The sequence below is a fragment of the Brachionichthys hirsutus genome, chromosome 4 (assembly GCF_040956055.1).
Source record: "Brachionichthys hirsutus isolate HB-005 chromosome 4, CSIRO-AGI_Bhir_v1, whole genome shotgun sequence".
Lineage (NCBI taxonomy): Eukaryota > Metazoa > Chordata > Actinopteri > Lophiiformes > Brachionichthyidae > Brachionichthys > Brachionichthys hirsutus.
Window position 1 is genome coordinate 3,274,997 of NC_090900.1, and position 18,985 is coordinate 3,293,981.

The 18,985-nt window shown below is 42.0% G+C and overlaps 1 protein-coding gene across 1 annotated transcript in view; it reads left to right on the forward strand.

Moving 5' to 3' along the window:
• The window catches only part of LOC137918305 (EGF-like repeat and discoidin I-like domain-containing protein 3), a 76,263-nt gene that overhangs the window by 45,795 nt on the left and 11,483 nt on the right, over positions 1-18,985 (forward strand). Inside the window, exons 6-9 of the mRNA XM_068761073.1 lie at positions 3,929-4,110; positions 9,335-9,490; positions 10,522-10,666; positions 11,008-11,192. Coding sequence (XP_068617174.1) covers positions 3,929-4,110; positions 9,335-9,490; positions 10,522-10,666; positions 11,008-11,192 — 668 coding nt within the window. The remainder of the gene's footprint in view (positions 1-3,928; positions 4,111-9,334; positions 9,491-10,521; positions 10,667-11,007; positions 11,193-18,985) is intronic.

Below are 18,985 nucleotides of genomic sequence, written 5' to 3' on the forward strand. Positions count from 1 at the left end.
TGTAGGGCTTGTGGGAGATGGATTCAGCTGTCACATCATGGTGGTGGTGGCGTTAGTGTTGCGTGCTGTGGCAGGGCTGATGTATGCTGAGGGGCCAGCAGGCCAAGGTCCGGGGGCTGGCCGCCTCGACTGCTCTGACGGACGACTGGCAGGCAGCTCGTTAGAAGTGGCCCCTCATTTCTGCGAGGTGGAAAAGACCGTGACTTTGCACCATCGCCTCGGAAACAATATTCACATGCTTTACATGGGAGGTGCTAGAGAAGGACAACGAGACAGATATAATGTTTTGTTGATCCAACTTTGCACCGCAGTCATCATGTCAGGCCACTATGAGGAAAAATAGATCCCGTGTCACTTTAGTTAAATCCCCGAATGCTTTATTCTGGGCTTTATTCTTTTCACCCAAATATTTACAAAATATTACAAATGCTTCCTGGACAGCCTACTATTATTATTTTTGTATGTGTCGTCACTGTCGTGTGTATACTTTGTTTTAATGCTAATTTGCTAATGCTAACATGCCATTACTGAGGAAAAATGAAAAACTAGAAGAATGTTCAGGAAGTGCAAGAAAGGGTGGAAGCAGATAAAAGAATTATATAAAAATAAAATCACGGTGATGATGACAAAACACACTTTAATGTATATCATAAAAATGTAATTCGTGTAAAAATAAAATGAGTGTTTATCAATGAACAACTGGGAAAACAAAAACAAATGAGCCACACAATATCCTGTCCACCCTGAAGACCTGCCTAAAGGACAAGTCACACAAACGCGAAAGAGGTGCCGCAGCAGTTACACAACTTGATGGAAAACCAATTCAGATGGAGAAAGAGAGAGGCAGAATAACAAGTATGGATAGAGATGAGAGGAGAGGTTTGATCTCCTGGGGGAGGAGGATCTGGGGGAGAGCGAGCGAGCGAGAGAGAGGTCTCAGTGAAAGAAAAGGAGGCGCAAACCAGAGAGAGGGAGAAGACAGAAAAAGGAGCTGTCACCCAGCATATGAGACATGTTAGCGTAGCTGGAGAGCATCATTCCCGGCCTTAGAAACAGAAACCTTTGCCTCATACTTCAGCTCTGGTTTGAATTGATTGCTGAGCCTGCACACAAACCCGTAGGATTTGAAATCCATATAGCTTGATTTATTTCCATTCCTCCTCCTCACCTCTAATCAAATGTAAGTTGCCCAAAGCTTCTGATTTCATTCTTTATAATTTAATCCTACACATCTTGCTGTGAACATATGATCCTCTTTATTCTTTTTCCACTTCAGGATAAACACCCTTAAAATATATAGATACCCACTTCTCCTTGAATTACCATACAAAGATTAAGCAGCGAATTCAGAAACTAAAATTACTTGAAATCCAACGGCAAAAATCCAAACGGTCATCCGTCGTCCGGCACTGTGGGTTTGAACTAAATATGGGAATGGAGACCTTTTGTGCCTCCCGGAAAACTGTGAAAAAAGACCATTAGCAGTTGGCTACACATCCACCTACACCATCCGCTCCTCTGTCTGGAGGCGATGAGTCACACACAAAGTGAAACGGAAGCAAGAGTAATGGCATGCATGGAACACATTGACATATATATATATATATATATACACACACACGCCTTCCACCTGCCTCCAGTGAATCCATCTGACTCCACAGAAGCCGTGCTAGATTTACCTTCATCGCTTGCGTTCGTCTTTGACTCTCCCGCTTCCTGTTGCACTGCCGGCCTCCGTGCGCGTGACCTGTCCGTGTGGGTTTCAGAGCCTGGTTTTCAAATGGTTGTTGCACTCGCAGTTCAGCTGAAACGTCTTTGGTTTCGCTCGGCTTTTCCAACAATTGTTTTAGGCTCTCAAATAGCCATTTAATCATCTGTGACTAAGAGACGCGCTAATAAGAGAAATCTAATGAGTTTTGATCATAATGGCCACTGTTCAGCACACGAAGTATAATAAATTAATAGTTACTGCTGTATCACACCAATATTATTTTTCTTTACACCCGTTTAGAAATAAACACAAAGGCTATAATGAGAAGACACCCCCCCCCCCATGCTGTATCCATCCCATGGATGCAGCGGTATACCAACAAAATTAAACCCAGCATGCAAATAGTCTTTACTCTCATTCAAGTGAAACAGTTTTCAGGAGTAAAATAAAAGCAACGAATGCACAATGCCGCAGCAAACTGTTATAAATTGTTATTACATCATTATAACCCTCCAGTTTCACAGTTTATGCATCTGATGGGGAATTTAGTGTCTGGATCTGCTGTTTAAGTCCTACCCAAGATCAGCTCATGAATTATTGACACGCTGCGCTGCCAGCTTTTCTCATGCAGCGAAATAAAGCTGCAGAATTGCAGAACATTCGTGGAACCGCAAATCACTTTCAACACAAAAAAAATAAAAATACACGACCAGAAATCCTTGCATGTGTCAAGGATATGGTAGAATTCAAGACTAATTAAAACTTAAAGCATCTCTCGCAACTAATGTGGCACATAGCAAACAGCTGTGGCGCTTTTTGGAGACGAGAGCGAATCCAAGGCCGTGCATTCTTCCTGTTAGCAGAATTCACACTGACGTTGTGTCACCTCTCAGCTGGTTTGCGTTTCTTCAAATTGCAGATCTTTTTTTAAGCAAATGAGTTGTGCAGTCCTCTGTTCAGTGTTTAAAAAAAAGAATGGAGCGATAGTCTCATTTATTTTCTCCCTCGCGCAATCTCATGTTTGTTTATTCAGGCCAAAGGCCAGCGAACACATCCGATTCACTTTTGATGGCTGCATTCCCCAGCTGTTTGGAGCTACAATTCAACTCCAGTTAAACGGGTTATTGTTTTTCGAGGCCCACCTGAGTTATAATTAGAGGCAAACTTAACAGTCCTCTCCTCCACATGCAATCTGTACTGAGCTGGTGTTTGTGGAAAACGCAGATGTTTTGTGAAGAATGAAGAATGAAGGATTAAGAACATTTAATATTGTTTGTCAGTTTTATGCAGTAAAATGGTATCTATATATTCATCTAACATACCAGATGGATACATCTCCCCTTTCCATCTGTTCTTCTTGTGTTTTATACTATTTGGTAATTTTCTGTTTTTGGCTTTTATTTTGTGCCTATTGGAATAGCATGACCAGAATCCTCCTCACTGCAGGTATATCTATTTAAGATTCTCCTGATGTGCCTGGATTTACAAATCGGGATTAAGAAGGAAAACAAGCTGCTTATTATCAAGGCAGGGCCCGAGCTTTGGTCCACATGGTGGCTGCGTCGGAACGAACATGTGTTAGTAGGGAAAGGAAGATGCTATAGTGCCTCTTCACTTGAAATACAACTACATGATCTCAGAATGGAGAAAATGCTGTTTATCTATTGAGCAGCATTCGCTTCTGAGTTCAGATTTTTTTTATCTGCTTCAGGCTTTTGTAAATGTAGCTTCTGTCATGATTTTGATCATATTTCCTCACCAATTGTTGCATCTGTGCTGCTGGTATCTTGCTATTGATTTTTAAATCCAGCTTTTCTAAATAGTCTTTCAAAATTAAATGCTTTTTTGGGGAACTCCCAACCTCAGCGTTGCTGTCATGCCTCCCCAGTTTAATCCTGCAGTCTGTAGGATGTTTAAAGCTCTTAGGAAGCTCATTGACATGGAGGATGACGCCGTGGCTGCAGCGCCTCAGCCTGAGGGTTCTGCTACTGATGAAGGAGATGAAGGAGCAAATTGTTAGTGCCTTAGATTTAGGCCAAGGGGAGACCTCTTGTTGACAGTGTCTTGTTGACACAGACATGGATATAGAACGTGCAGGAGAGGTTTTGATTATTGTACAAAACAATAAGCACACAACATGATTCCAGATGCATCATCATCATCAAAAACTAAATCACTGAGGCTCTTACATCTGCTCTTTCTTCCCTCTTGCCTCAGAATGCTCTGGACCACTGGGCATGGAGGGTGGCATAATCTCCAACCAGCAAATAACAGCCTCCTCCACCCACCGCGCTCTCTTCGGATTACAGAAGTGGTACCCGTACTTCGCACGCCTCAACAAGAAGGGCCTGGTCAATGCCTGGACGGCTGCCGAAAACGACAGATGGCCATGGATCCAGGTAAAGCGCCGCATCAGGGGAGGACGTTGACACAAACAGAGCCAGGAGCAAATGAGACACAGTCTTGATTACAGGCAGACTTTATTCCCTCATTTGTTGCTGATTTAAATGTATATTTATTTAAGATCCCTACCATATAACGTCCCTCGGTTCCGCTTGATGGTTTGTATAAATTGTTGAATGTGAAAGTTAATCACTGATAGTGTGAAATTGATGGCTCACTTACCGGTAATAAGGAGCCATAAAAACTATGGGCTGGGGGTAGAACAGATGCAGGTGTAGCCATGTGTAAGAAGCAGCGTGAAAGCTAGTGGCGGTTGGGTCTCTCTTAATGATGGGGATTTGCTCACAATTATTCATCTGTGCCATCTCTTGTTTTGACATATGGTTTCGACATTCTCGCAAATGGAACCGCTTCGGCAATTTCCAGAATCCGTTTCATAAATTGAGCTCGGCAATAGAAATTCGAGAGAACAAAAAAACTGACAAAAAAAGCAACAAAAGTGTGGCGCAAAGCATTGGAAAAATATTGAAATTATCCAACGCTCCGGCACTTTAAAATGTCCTATGAAACATTTGATGGGAAAATCACTGTGCTGTTAAGAGGTGTGTAATTTTAGACACCACTCAGTAGTTACATGAACCTTAATTCCCTTGTTATCTGCTGAAAAGACTGAATTCAGTGCCCCTTTTTGTCCGTTTGGTAATTTATGTGACAATTTCAGGGGCTCCAATGAAAAAAAATCAATTTTGAAATGAATGAACTGTAGACAGCAGCAAAGCATAAACACACTCGGGTCTGCGCACACTTTTGTTACAGTCGACCTGTATGTCAAACCATTAGTTCTTGCCTAATAAGACCATTTGAATTGCTTTCCCAGTGGACTGGAAGTATTGCCACATACAGTCTTCAGTCTTTCCTAGTGCACAATTCCAGAATATTTTATTTCTCATTCAATTACGGAATGGTTAAAGTGATATTACTGAATCTGGTGCAGTCCTCTTACCTCATACCGTATGGAACCACAAGACAAATACATTTATTTTATGAAACAACTTCAAATAAATCAAATCTCACATGATGTTTGGCCAAATCCCACATGCACAAAAGCTTCTTAATCCAGTCCTGATATCTATTTCTTCCCAGAGAGCACAAAAAGTAAAAGCCATTATTTAGCGACTTTAATTTTTTTTTATGTTTATTTCAGCATTTCTCTCACACAACTCACTTCAGCTATGCCGGAAATGATGAAATCGAACTTTGAAGTGGGATGTTATCGGACACTTAATACGTAGTCAGCGAACTGAGAACAAAATATAATAGAAAAACACACTACAGTGTGAAAGCGGGGCCGCACCTACCGACAGGAGAATAAGATGGGGTGAAAATAGATTTTTAAAAAGGAAAGAGAACGGGGGAAAAAAAAAACAGCTGACATTAGTGAGCGAAAAAAAAGGAGCCGTGTACATGGAGAGGCTGAAGAGAGCGGGACATAAAACATTCAGGCAGTTTGTTTGACTTTAATGATGCCACGTGGGGTGTTGTGCAGGATGCTGGAGGCATTGTGTGTTTCTACAGAGGGCCTGGATAATTGGGACGTGCGTGGAGAGGTGCGCAAACGTGTCAGTGTTTTGGGACTATGCTAAGGAGTTAGCACTGCGGCTCTGTATGCGGTGGTCGTTTGCATGTCTGTCAGGTGAAACAGGATGGATTGACAGATGACAACCCAATCAGGGCCACAGATCACATGCGTCTGGCTATTCATAAGGTTTTTCCCGGGCGCAGCGTTTATCTCTGGATGTCAGCCAGAGTCGGCGCTCTTCCCTTAAGCCACAACAAATGAATCAAACGCCAAACAACATATCTTTGAATAATACATCACAGGCTCACCGACGCAGCGTTCAGTGTTTAGGTTGCTTCTTGTGTTGTTCACGCCTCAGCATTGTGTGAGAGTATCAGTTTTCCGCGGCCGTGCCACGACTATCTCACACATAAGATTGCATTTGAGCACTCGAGGGAAATATGCTGCCTGTCGGACCAATATCAGCAAAATATAGCTCAGGCCGTCTGCGCCGGTGGAATGAAACAATCCAAAATATTTTTTGCAAAGACTAAGAAGTTCTAGAAAATAGCTTAATGGAGGACGAACACTAATTTGGCTTAGAATCCAGCTGCTGATCTTTATCGGTGTGTTCATATTCACTGGCATGCGCTGATGTGCTTATATTGAACCTGCTTTGACGTGAATTCCCTGTGCATCTCTGGACATTTTCATCCCAGCGCAACCTTGTCATGGTTTGATTAGTCATTTAATAAATACAAAAAATAGGCTCTGGATAATACATTTGGTACCGATTCCTATCAAGTATCTGAACGAGAGCGATCTTTTGCCACAGTCAATACTCCTGCACTTTATTTTAATGCAGAGCCTTGAACACCTTTAGAGCTTTAAGCACATATGTCCACAATGACTCGTTCACCAGTCTTCCGCCCAACAGCTGCGACCGCAGAACTGCTCCTAGTCATCGACAGGGATCTGCCTTTTCGTGGTCCGGCAACGACGTCTCAGGAATGCTCAAGAAATGGGTGTGTCCATACCACACTGACCCGTTTACCTTTTTCAAAGACTGTATAGGTCCAATCAATACCCAACACTAAAGGTTTGCACACAAAGTCTATGCAAAAATCACTCAATTTTTTGTTATTAATATAAACATATTTCAAGGGCACACAGAATATTAAATGTGTTGTATAAAGTCAACTGGACTAGTAGGAAACGCTTTTCAGTTGTGTCAACTTGACTTTATGCGACACAAAAAAAATCCTTTCTTATGCTCTCTAAAAAGGGTCATAAAGGGACAAACATCTGCAATGGGTTTCATACAGTCGAAGGTATGGTCTGTCCACAGCTGGAAAACTGAAGGACAGAACACAATGAGCGTGCACTCCCCGGGTCTTATAGGCATGCTTCTCATAATTGATTTCTTCATATTTCTCCGAGCTACATTCTTAGGCACACCTGATGTCATTCTGCTATTATCCTGTTATGATAGAGGTTACGGTCTGTCAACACCACTGAGTCTTTCCATTAGCAGGGACATCTGTGTCCTTGGATACTAAAGCTTTACTTTTCCTTATGACGGAAAGTTTTGACTTTTTTTAGAGACATGGCGTAACGATGAGAAATTAGTCGCTGCGTCTGTAAGTGAAGGCACTTTGGGTAAATAACAGTTACGAGAAGAACAACCGTCAACGAATAAACTGACCTGAACATGTATTTGACGCAGTAAATCTTTAGCGCTGTGCGGTATTCTGGTTCTACGTTTTTTGCTTCAAAGAGACACATGATAATCATCGAGTTTCAATCGAGCATATTTACAATCAGCGCATCGGTCAAAGAAATAAATGCATCACTATTAGCACCGAGATGACAGACTTATGTTTTAAACGGCCATTTAGAATGTGAAGGATTACCCCAATTACCCCGCTGGTGACCTTTTAGTGACTGACAGGGTTCCTAATTAGTAAAAGACACACTCTACCGAGACAGCAGTAAAACTATGAGGAGGGTCTGTATATGACTAACATGCATGTCGGTTTGAGTTCGTAAAGTAATATATGTTTGTTTGTTTTTTTTGGGGGGGGTCCATATTGCAATAGAATTCTTATCCATTACTCCTTTAGATTTTGACACTTCAGACAAGGCTGGTGAATATAAATAGTTCTTTACTTGTGCTGGATCCATATGAGCCTCCACTCTAATCTTTAATGTCCTCAGGAGACACAGCCTGGAGTTTTGTTTTTTTTCATTAACCAAAAAGCAGTGTATAACTTAGCGGGCTCAGGCTTTCCCACCATATTTTACTTGTAAATTGCCTTATTTCATAGTAATGCTAACATTTTTGCACCAGAAAATAAGCTTAAGCGCCCCCAGGGATTCCACCCATAGCACCGTCAAATTGTCAACGAAGTTGGACTCCCATTTCTCCGGGATCAGCTTTTGAGTGGGTCATATTCTTAAATAGAAACTTTGCAAACGTGAACTGAAATGTAATCTTGCTTCTTTGCAATATCACTTTTAGTTATAGATTGGTGGGCTGGGGGTTTGAGAGTCCTACGGTCCACTTCGCAGGAGTAATTCACAATCTTTTTTTAGTCTGCATTTCTGTTTTTGGCTCGGCCATTCTAACTTAATGGACCTTTCCTTAATGCTCACTCAGTGCTGTGTTATTGCCGCCCGTCTGTTCTGCAGTGATGGAGAACCAGACAGCTGTGTTTTTATATTTTGTCTGAGGGTGAGCAAGATGATCCAGTGCCCTGGAAACGAAGCAACTTTTGAACACCGTGCCAAAATCATAAACAAATAATTGCCATCAGCGTTTAATTAATTTTATCTAATGTGTCACACTCTCCCTGGTGTTTCAGCATTATACCGCCACCTCATGTTAGCCAGCATTTCTTTTCTTTTTTAAAATCTTATCAGTGCTAATATCCAGGTAAATCATGTGAAGATACCTGTGATGTAAGTGTATGAGTAATCCAACACATTAGCGCTTCTCGGACACGGCTGTTGAATCAGGCTGTCGGCAGGCATTACCAGCTGTGAAGGAAAATAACATTTAAAAAAAGACCTGTGGTGAACAGAAATTGCAGTCGACCGCTTTTGTAGTCGACCAACAATAGTGGGTTTAAAACACGTAATAAGGTATCCAATTACCCAATGGGACGCTTTCCTTCATCTGCGTTTCATACATATGTTTCTTTTGTATTAATGTTGTGCTCCTGACAGCCAAGAATTCCGCCAACGCATATGTAGTGATGCAAAGTCCAAACCTCTCGAAAGGCTGCAAAAGAGTACGGTGCTGTTAATCTGAAATACCTTCAAACTGCTGATGATCGTGTCTCATGAAACCTTTGCATACTTATTGCACAGGTGCAGGATCAACGGAAGCACTCCTCCAAGATCTTTGAATCACCGCCTATTGACAGTCTTCTCACGGCTTACTCGCGTCAGGATTGATTACATGTTCCATTTGATCACAGCCGTTCTGAATAAGATGGATGGCCATGACAGAAAAGATACAACGGAGCGTGTTGATTCCCTTGACTGGCTTGCTAACGCTATTCGTGCTCACAGAGATGAAATGCACACATTTAAACTTATATATGCGTGTATATATATATATCATATATACATTTATATTTCTTTTTTTTTATCCACAGATAAACCTGCAGAGGAAAATGAGGGTTACCGGGCTAATTACCCAGGGTGCAAAGCGTATCGGCAGCCCGGAGTACGTCAAGTCTTACAAAGTAGCGTACAGTGATGACGGGAAGACTTGGAGAACCTACAAAGTCAAGGGCAAAGATGAGGATATGGTGAGACACACAAACATGGGCGAAGAAGCCCACTGCCATCCCGCCACTCTTTCTCTTTCCATCTCTAATACACAGACACACGCGCACGTGCACATGCACACACAGCGACTGGAGACTGTGCACTCACAGTCAAGGGCAGGGTGGAGGACGTGATGAGATGGCTTTTTAATTAGCTTGCACACACCGGGCCCATCTTGCTGCCCCCTGCCCCCCTCCACTTTTATGACTTCTAGATTGAATTTTTATACTATTTGGGGATGAACAGCGACCAAATAGGACACACAGCGTTCTATCATCCCTGACAGGAAACCACGACCGTCCTCCATTTGGCCGAGCTCCGAACGACCTCAAACCTCCAAAACGTCTTTTCAAATTCATCTCACTGAGCAATGAGTCTGGAATACTCTGATATCTTAGATTTATTTGTGTTACCTTCTTCATTTAAAAAAAAAAAAAATTCTACATGAATGTGTGTGAATTTAACATATTTGACAGGTGGACGTGGAGGCACTAACTGAGGGTTAAACGCATGCACAGCGAGACCTCGCTGCGTTTGACATAGCGGCAGGACTCATGCGTGACCACTGGCGGGATTTTTTTAATCCACGTTGACCCGTAACGGCTGTGTGGCAGCTCCTATTTCCGATATGAAAGCACACATCCTTTTCTCTCCCTCGTTTTCTATTTCCGTTGCTATCTGTCTGCTCCCGCACACGTGCAGCGCATAAATCACTCAAATCGGAGGGTTTCTGTCAGACCATGCCGGGTCATTTGGATAAAACACTCCTGAAGGAATGGCATTATAATTGGAGCACTAATTTAAGCACACTACTGTTCTTATAGATTACGGGCTCAAACGGTGCAGGAAATTGTCTATTTTTCCCTGTAATTCCAGCTCATTGACCTTGAATGAGAGCCATTTGTTAAGACACTCGAGACAGCAACTGATAGGCGACTGCCACAGCATGGACATGATCTGATCCACCTCCCACTCCCATGCCCGTCTGTTGTTATTTCGTTCCCTGCCACAGATTTTCAGAGGAAATGTTGATAACAACGCTCCATCAGCCAACTCCTTCACGCCTCCCATTGAAGCCCAGTACGTGCGCATTTACCCGCAAGTCTGCAGGAGGCATTGCACCTTACGCATGGAGCTTCTTGGCTGTGAACTAACAGGTGAGTGGGCTGAGTCTCATTCAGATATACATAAAAAAGAAATAATCAGCAAACAACCAGATAATCCCCTGCACTGTATTCTATATAGTCGTGTAATCCTGCAATGTTTATGCGTTAACAGCACTATAGGGTTTTTTTTTTTAATGCTACATATATTTTACACTTTACTCTGGTAACTTTTGTACCTTGCGGAACAAAACTGTACATCTTCACCTCTCAAAGAACAGCGCTATCTGCATATTTCCTTCAAATGTTTTGTTCTCGCTGTGTTCATTGCTATGCAAAGAGGCCCTAAGGTCAGGAGGCTTTAGAGAGCATGTGTTGGTGTTTGTTGTTGCCAGGTTGCTCTGAACCACTGGGAATGAAGTCGGGACACATCCAGGACTATCAGGTCACGGCCTCCAGCATCTTTCGGACTCTCAACATGGACATGTTCACTTGGGAGCCCGGGAAAGCCCGTCTAGACAAACAAGGCAAGGTCAACGCCTGGACAGCTGGACACAGTGACCAGTCACAGTGGCTGCAGGTAAACTTTGGAATTCATCCTGCGCATAGAATAAACTGAATATAAAACCCTTCTATATTAAACACACATGCTAAACAGGCTTTCTGTGAATATCTGCAAGGATAAATTATGCAGAAGCAATAGATTTCCTCTGGATAACGTTCCCTGAAACTACAAGCGGAGAGCTGGTGAGGGAGAAGAAGAGTAATATTTGGGTTCAATTTTAACCAGATGTTGATGATTAACCATTTGCTTATGAACCCAAAGCAGAAAATCCATCATCACCTCATTAGCCTGCATCTTTACGATGCCACCGGGGCAGAGATGATCAGCCGTTGAGCTTGTTTCTGTGAGCTGGGTGGCATTTGTTGAACCGGAGTACGAGCTATCATTGCTTCAAATAGCAAATACAAGTGTGGAACAGACGCATGAGGAATGGGATGTGAAGCTGTGAGCTGAGCTGCAACGTGCTAACAAGGTAGCTGGCAGTACTTCCTCAAATCTCTATGTGTGCGCGGATTTCAACTGCATCCATCTTCTGTACTCAGTGATGACTAGACGCATGTACTCCGATAAGTAAAATTACCATTCCTAAATGAGTATTAGTTGGGACATTAGAAATAAGAAACATGGCTGTGGTAAATAGTTGGATTAGCTCTCACCTTCTGAGCCGAGTGATTGATGGTCTGTACATAGTAATTCATGCCAACAGATTCCATTATTAATAATTGAAAATGAAAATAAATCATTATGTGTTCACTTTGAAGGAAAGATGAAGCTCTTAGCGCTCTGAGTATTTTCCTAAACCAATCCACTCCAGGAATATATATTTTTTGTATTCCTGTTTTGCCAGTGTGGAGGAGTTGACCTTTGTGATCTGGGAGCTGCACCCCAACATTTCTTTGGAAAGAGCAAATACATTTGTTCTCATTACAGTAATTAATGGCTGAAAATATCTGCTGGAGGACATTTCTCAACGTGAGCACATGTTTGAGATGCATACCATTCGAGATTCACTGCAAGCTGGACGTGCCCTCATTTTTCCCTTTCCTCCTTTTAAGATAAAAAAAAAGCGGTAAAGGTTCCTCGCTTTTAAAGGGAAAAACCACACTTTGAGCTGGAAGACTAATAGCACAGGAGAAATCGTCATCTCAAGAAAATGAAGTTCAGAGGAGTTTCTTTGATTTCTTGGCCTTCCCGCTGCATCGCCTGCTTGGCGGTGACACAGTCAGCGCTCTGTAGTCCCACAGGCCTTATTTGATTATCCAGGTCTCGACTTTTTATTATGCTGAAAGCTTTTAATAGAGCGCAAGGCTATGGAGGCCCGTTTGGGTCGGACGAGACGGGCACTAAGGCAGGTCCAATCAAAACAACTGCAAAGCAGCAGAGCCGACAGGAAAGGTTCGTCGTTGCAGAGACGTAAGTGCTAAAGATCAATGGATCTCACTGCCATGGACGTTTTTCGCTGACACCTGCATGTAAGATATGTGGCTTTGGAAAAAGTAGAAATTAAGAGATAGAGAATTTAGAGTGTGGGTTCACTCTTAAACCGAAACAGCTCAAGCTCTCCATCTTCTGTACATTAAGTATCTTCTGTCAGTCCCTCGACTCCAACAGTCAGGGCCTTCTTATAGACTGGTTGCCATGGAGAATAATCGATTCTCTGCGACATTACTGAATGACTTCAAGCCTTAAAGATTAATGGAATTAATCAACCCTAATGACAAATTAAGTATTTCTATTAATCAGAGACGACTCCTCTGGTGTGCAGCGTCAAATAATGTCGAACTGGGCTTTTTGAGCCGGACCGGACTAGATCTCGATTCAACAGCAAAAGCGTGGAGTCAAAGACTCATACATTGATTTTGTCTCTTGTATTTCTCTATTATTATTTTATTGGGTGTTCTCCCTCTCTACTAAGTGCTGTGCTGTGGATAAACTAAAGTTAGTCTGGACTCTGGACCAGACAGAGCTGCATAGAGGGAAACGGAACCAGGATCTTTTAAGATGTTTTAAAGCTAACCAAGCTGCCAAGAGCTCCAGCTGGTACAAGCTGAGTAGTTCATTATAATATGTTAACATGGATACATGAAATTTCAGCGTCTCTAAATGCAACACGTGCACTTGCAAGTGTTTTTACGCAATGTTTCAGCACGGTGGATGTTCTCTTCAATGGTTAGCGTTCTCCGGGCAAAGAAATAAACACAGCGAGAAGGAAGTAATCTTGTACCTTCATCTCGCATTGCAGAATTGCACTCAACAAAGTACTTTGCAAGGATTCGCTCCTGAATTACATCTCGTGTTATTGTTCCAATAAACTGTCCCACCGACAAGAAGTGAAGAAGGAAACTTTAAATGTGTTTTTTTATTGTTTCCAAACAGGAGAAAGAACAAGTGCGTCGTTCAGCTGCTCTTGAACTCACCGTCATCTTTTCTCTCTCATCCTTTTGCAATGCTGCATATAGAACACCTGCTACTTTTTATTTGTGCCTTGAATTAGACAGTAGTGACAGTGATTTGAGTCGATCAATCTTATTCGCCAAAACTCTTTGAACCAAAAGCATTCAGTAGCATGTCTCGTATAAGATTAGGAATGCATTTAATTGAAGTACTTTTGAACCTGATGTAAATTAATTTTGATTTTAAGATTCAGCAGGTTAAAAAAAGAGCTATTAATGAAAGTAGGGTGAAACATTACACGTCTCTCTTGACAAACCTCAAGCCTCACATCCTTATAAGCTCTCAAATCCCTGTGGCGAGGCTGCAGAATAAGAAATGGGCTTTGAGTTTACTTTGGTCGGTTGCAATCTTTAAGCTTTGTACACAAGATTAAATTAAATACTAGGCCTTTAGTTTGGTTATAGTACAGTGGCGGGTTCCAGTAAGCTACTGCTGTGCTAACATCATTAATAAAACCAATCGCTGTTTTTGTTTTGTTTTACCAGAAAATTTCAATTTTTGTGTCACACAGCTAAATAAATAAAAAAATTGATCAAGTAGGATGGGATCAAAGGAGTTGTTGCCATGGACATGAAATTATCCAAGCAGCCCATTTAAGCTAATGTCTTAGCATTTTACATGCTACATTTGACCAGATTCACCAAAGTGGACACAAGAAGGAATCCTGGGTTTGAACATTTTTGGAAACATGTTTGATGATATATGAAAATAGTTTGCAAAAAATATGTAACAAAGTCATCTAGTCACTTTTAGACATTGTGAAATTTTACAAATCTGTGTTAGAATTCTGGACATAGTCAACATTTCTATAAATCATTCAATCTTTATTCACAGTATATAATGCCTTGCATACAAAGAAGCACGCCTGCGCCCCCCACACCAGAAAAGACCGGACATATACTGATGCTGTCACAGGTCCAGGCTCTGATCAAAGATAACTAGAAAACTCTAGAAAACACGTGACAAACTGTCACCCGCCATTTACAGAGCAGCGTGCATCACTTCATTTGTGGCGCCGTAAATGAATTGTGGCCGGCAAAGGTTACAAAACAAGCAATGAAAGTAATTTCATTCCAATGGTTCATTTGTTGTCCCTGTCTCCGAGGTTTTCACACCTAATTATCTCCTTAAAGTGATAGATTTGTGCCGTGTGTCGCCGTGGCATCCTGATAATCACCCCTCTGCTGCTGATGATGTAGAGCGAGCTGAAACTTGTGAGTGAAGATTTTGTCAGAACTTCAGCATCCCTGTTTAAAGAGTACCGGTATGCTGACTTTATGTCCTGTCTTACTTCGGCTTCAATGGAGGCAGGGTTGAAGCATTTGTTGACCACAAATTCTGAGCTTCCAATTTAGAGATTATTCTTATTCAGTGGGGAGGGAATCACTGTCTATTCTACATTATATTATCCAAATTTAGCCAAATATTTTTGCCGTTTATTATGAATCATGCTTGGATCCAACAGCAAAAAAAAAAATACCTGACTGCAAGCAAGTTTAAAATGTGCCATTTTGAATGACAACCAGCAATATTACACGATCCTGGGAATTCATGCACAGCGCAGAGTTCACTTTACTATTCAGTCAGCGACTGCTGTGATATTGGAGCTTTGCATAGGTGTGTGCTAATGAAGTAAATAGTGGCAGCTTAGCAGCTAAGACGCTGCCGGCAAACGGGGAAGAAGTGTCTCTCTGTTGGAATACACAGAACCACAGTGAGAGAGAACAGGGGGGGGCGATTAAAAACCCAGGCAGAGCAGACAAAGGCAAGTGGCGATACATAAGTGACCTTTCACACTCCTCCTACGCTCACAGCTGTGTTAAGCCCGTTGAAGGTCCTTTTTCTTCTTCTCTAGGCAGTTTGTATTTCTAGATTGCTAAAATCTGCTAATATATTTTGACTGGTGAAAGATGATTGACGATGCATGGAGAGGAATGGCATGTTTGAATTACTGTCAGATGATTAAGGACTACCGCAAAGCGTTGCTTGAGCTCCAGAGGTATATACTGTGCCAGCCGCAGGAATCCATAGTGGGAAAGGAGTGAAGTTATGAGGTGCAGAATTGTTGCTTTAGGTAATGCAAGTTAGCAGTAAAAGATTTGCAGCACCATGACAGAACTGGGTTGCAGCCGTTTGTTTCCGGACTTTGCCTTCTGTACAGTACAGAGCTGCCAAGAGATGATGGGGCCCATAAAGGAGTTGGTTGATTCATTGACTTCCTGCTTTTGGAGACATTGAGCATGCGAAGGCAGGGAAGGACTGACCAGGGATTTTGATCTGAGATAGAACTGATTATGTCGTTACTTCAGGAACAAGACACGGGTACTCTGTTGAATTCACTTTCACCAGAAAATGAGAACAACTAATATATTGGATCCTTTGAAAGGATTAGCGACACAGTTTTTTTTTCTGTTGGCGTCACGTTGATCTGGTCCCAACAAAAGGAGAACAATTCTCCCCGTAGATCCAATTATTCAAAGTTAAAGTCGCATGAGATGCAGCCTTTGTTTTACAAGGTGAGCTCTGCCTTTTATCATTCTTTGTCCTTCTGAAAGGGAATCAATCGGAACAGCACCTGCAGCCGGGTTTTCTCGCTGAACTAATTAAAGAAACGGAATGTTAGAAGGACAATGTCTCCAGGTGGTTTCTGCTGCGATCAGTGAGGCGCGCACTACCATTTATTCACAGCTGTTATGTTGGAGCAAGTGTAAAATGCATTCAGACTGACTGGAGCGTACTTTCTAAATGTAATTTAAATTTCACCTTGATTATTCCCTCACAGGACAGATATGTCTTATATATTTTGTCAAGAAGATCTCATGTCACACAATGTATTCCAACTTCAACTGACATAAATTCACTATTTTGGCTCAGGAATTCTTCCATACAGCCCATCCATATCGCATTAATGTTGAGAATTCTGTGAAGAAGAGCTATCCGAGAAGATTTCTGGAATTAATCCCCTAATTTGAAAACATGCCTGGTCTAAATTTCATCAAAGTATTATTGCAAGATAGTCTCATTTTGATGCCGCCCAATATGGCTCCTTCTTTTCCCGTTTTAATTCAGTTTCCCTGTAGCTAGTGTGCTGATTCAATTAGCTTCCAAATGAAGTTACAGGAGGGAAGCTAAATCCATCTGCCTCCCAGATTCAATTGGTTGGTTTTTAGTGTCCCCCTTCCCTTCAACGGCATCCTTAAATGCACAAGTCTGGCTTTTCTTAACGATAGGAGGCCATCTTATCCTTCATCACAACATCTGATCCTCAGCCGCCCCCCCCACTCCCTCTCTACAAACATTGGATGCATTTATTTGCTTTATCTTGAGCTGAGTGATTCATGAATGCTCGGCGGTACCTGCTATAATCGTGAAATCTGCAGGAATTGTCACATCTTAAATCACTGCAGCATGAGATCGGATCTGACGTGTTTTCCATGCGCATCTTATGCGTTTCCGGGCCGTCTCTCAGGCAACACACCTCCTCTCTCCCCCTATGTTTAAATCTCTCCCGGGTGCCGTGCACCCAGAAGAGTGTGGGCTGCATTTAAGCGCCACTGCTACATAGTTTATGCTACAATATTATGATTAAGCCTAAGATAAAAATCATTTTGCAAATACCACTCACGTCTGCAAATGTTATCTATTTTGTACATTTAACATTTACTTCGCAAAGCAGTGTTGGGCAAGAGAGTGTTTGTGTGTATGTGCGCACACATGTGAGAAATTGAAATATTTTACACACCATGTGAGAGGCAGGAGAGAGGAAAGAGGTATGATGAGTCGTAAGTGGCTTGATTTTTCACTCAGTTTTCACAACCTTTAAAGAACATTTATATCATTGTCGGAAGCCCCATATATCAGGTCATTAAATCATTCCACTTGCTTATTATTCAGAATGAATTACAGATTTTGATTCAGATAATACGGGGAGACAGACCACTTTGGATTTCATCGGTGAGTGTCCATCACATGCTCTCGTCCCGGTGAGCATGAAACGGTGTCAAATCCCACTGGTCGCCATGCCAGCTCAGCATCAAAGGCATTTCTTCACACACGTGGCTCTGAGTTTGACACTTCACTCAGAGCCACGGTGTGCAACTTGCTCATTATAGAAATGCTGTTCTTCTAGCTGTAATAGTTCTTAATGGTCCAGACCGCCACGGCTGATTTCTCCCCTGTATTTCAACATGACCGCTTCCTCCGTTGCCGCATGCGGCCGTTTTAGACTCAACAGTGCTAACTTCAGTTAGCATGTGGTTTATGTGTAAGATGGCTGTGCGGCCTATTTGATTTCCTTTAATGCACAGGCTTTGACAAAGCATCCTCTAATGTGCCTAAATGTAGGTTTTCTATTTTAAGTGACCGTCGTCATTGCATTGAAATATAGATGAGCAAACGATGGCCACAAAACAACGGGCTTCAGGTGCTTTGTGTGGCAGGCTGTTAAAAGAATGTCTCACTTTTTTTTTACACCTCATTAAAATGTTTTTAATAAATGATATCACTGCTTAAAACAGCCTCACCGATAATTCTTTCTGCTAGTTGCTCTCAACGGGCTAAAAAGCGCGATCTCTAAAGTACATGTCTACTTTAACAAAACCACGCAGCTAGGCAGCTGACAGGATAGCCATCACGTTAAAAGGTTGCACTGATAAGTTTAGCACTTAAACACAACACTGTATTGGCGCTGGAGGCTAACTTCAGCATTAAAGGATGCTGCTGTTTTATGTTATAGAAAGAAATCAAAGCATCTGCTAATTCAAAATGACGTTCAATTTATTAGATGTATAAATATTTCAGATTTTTTTATTGCAGGCGTCTGTCATTATATGTTTAAGCGTGCTAGCCATATTGCAAATTGTCACATCTTAAATCGTTGTAGCAGAGAGGATTGTGCTGGCAGGAAAACGTGAGGAGAAAGCCGGAGGATGCTTAATGCACAGCGATGCCCATTTTACGCAAAATTGTTTGCCTTCTCAATCGGTTCACGTGCTACCACTTTGCAGTCGACGGTGACTCACAGCGAGGCGCTTTCCACACGTTTTGGTTGTAAGATGTCGCCTGAACCGGCCAACCTGATGACTCTTAATCTACTGCCAAACAAGTTATATTGAGTTGCAACAAAGGCATAAATCCTCATGTCAGGTCAGCGCATTCCACATGGATATGTTTCTTCCAGTGCAGTGCATTTGACTCACATTCTATTCTCGGTTACTAAGTGTGCAAGTTAAATATTGAGCAAGAAAATGTTAAAATCCTCAGAATGCATGAAGCTACAGGGACTAGCTACTTTTGTATCACCTCCACTCTTCTTAATGATCTGAGTCACACATTCTCACATCCCACTTCCATCT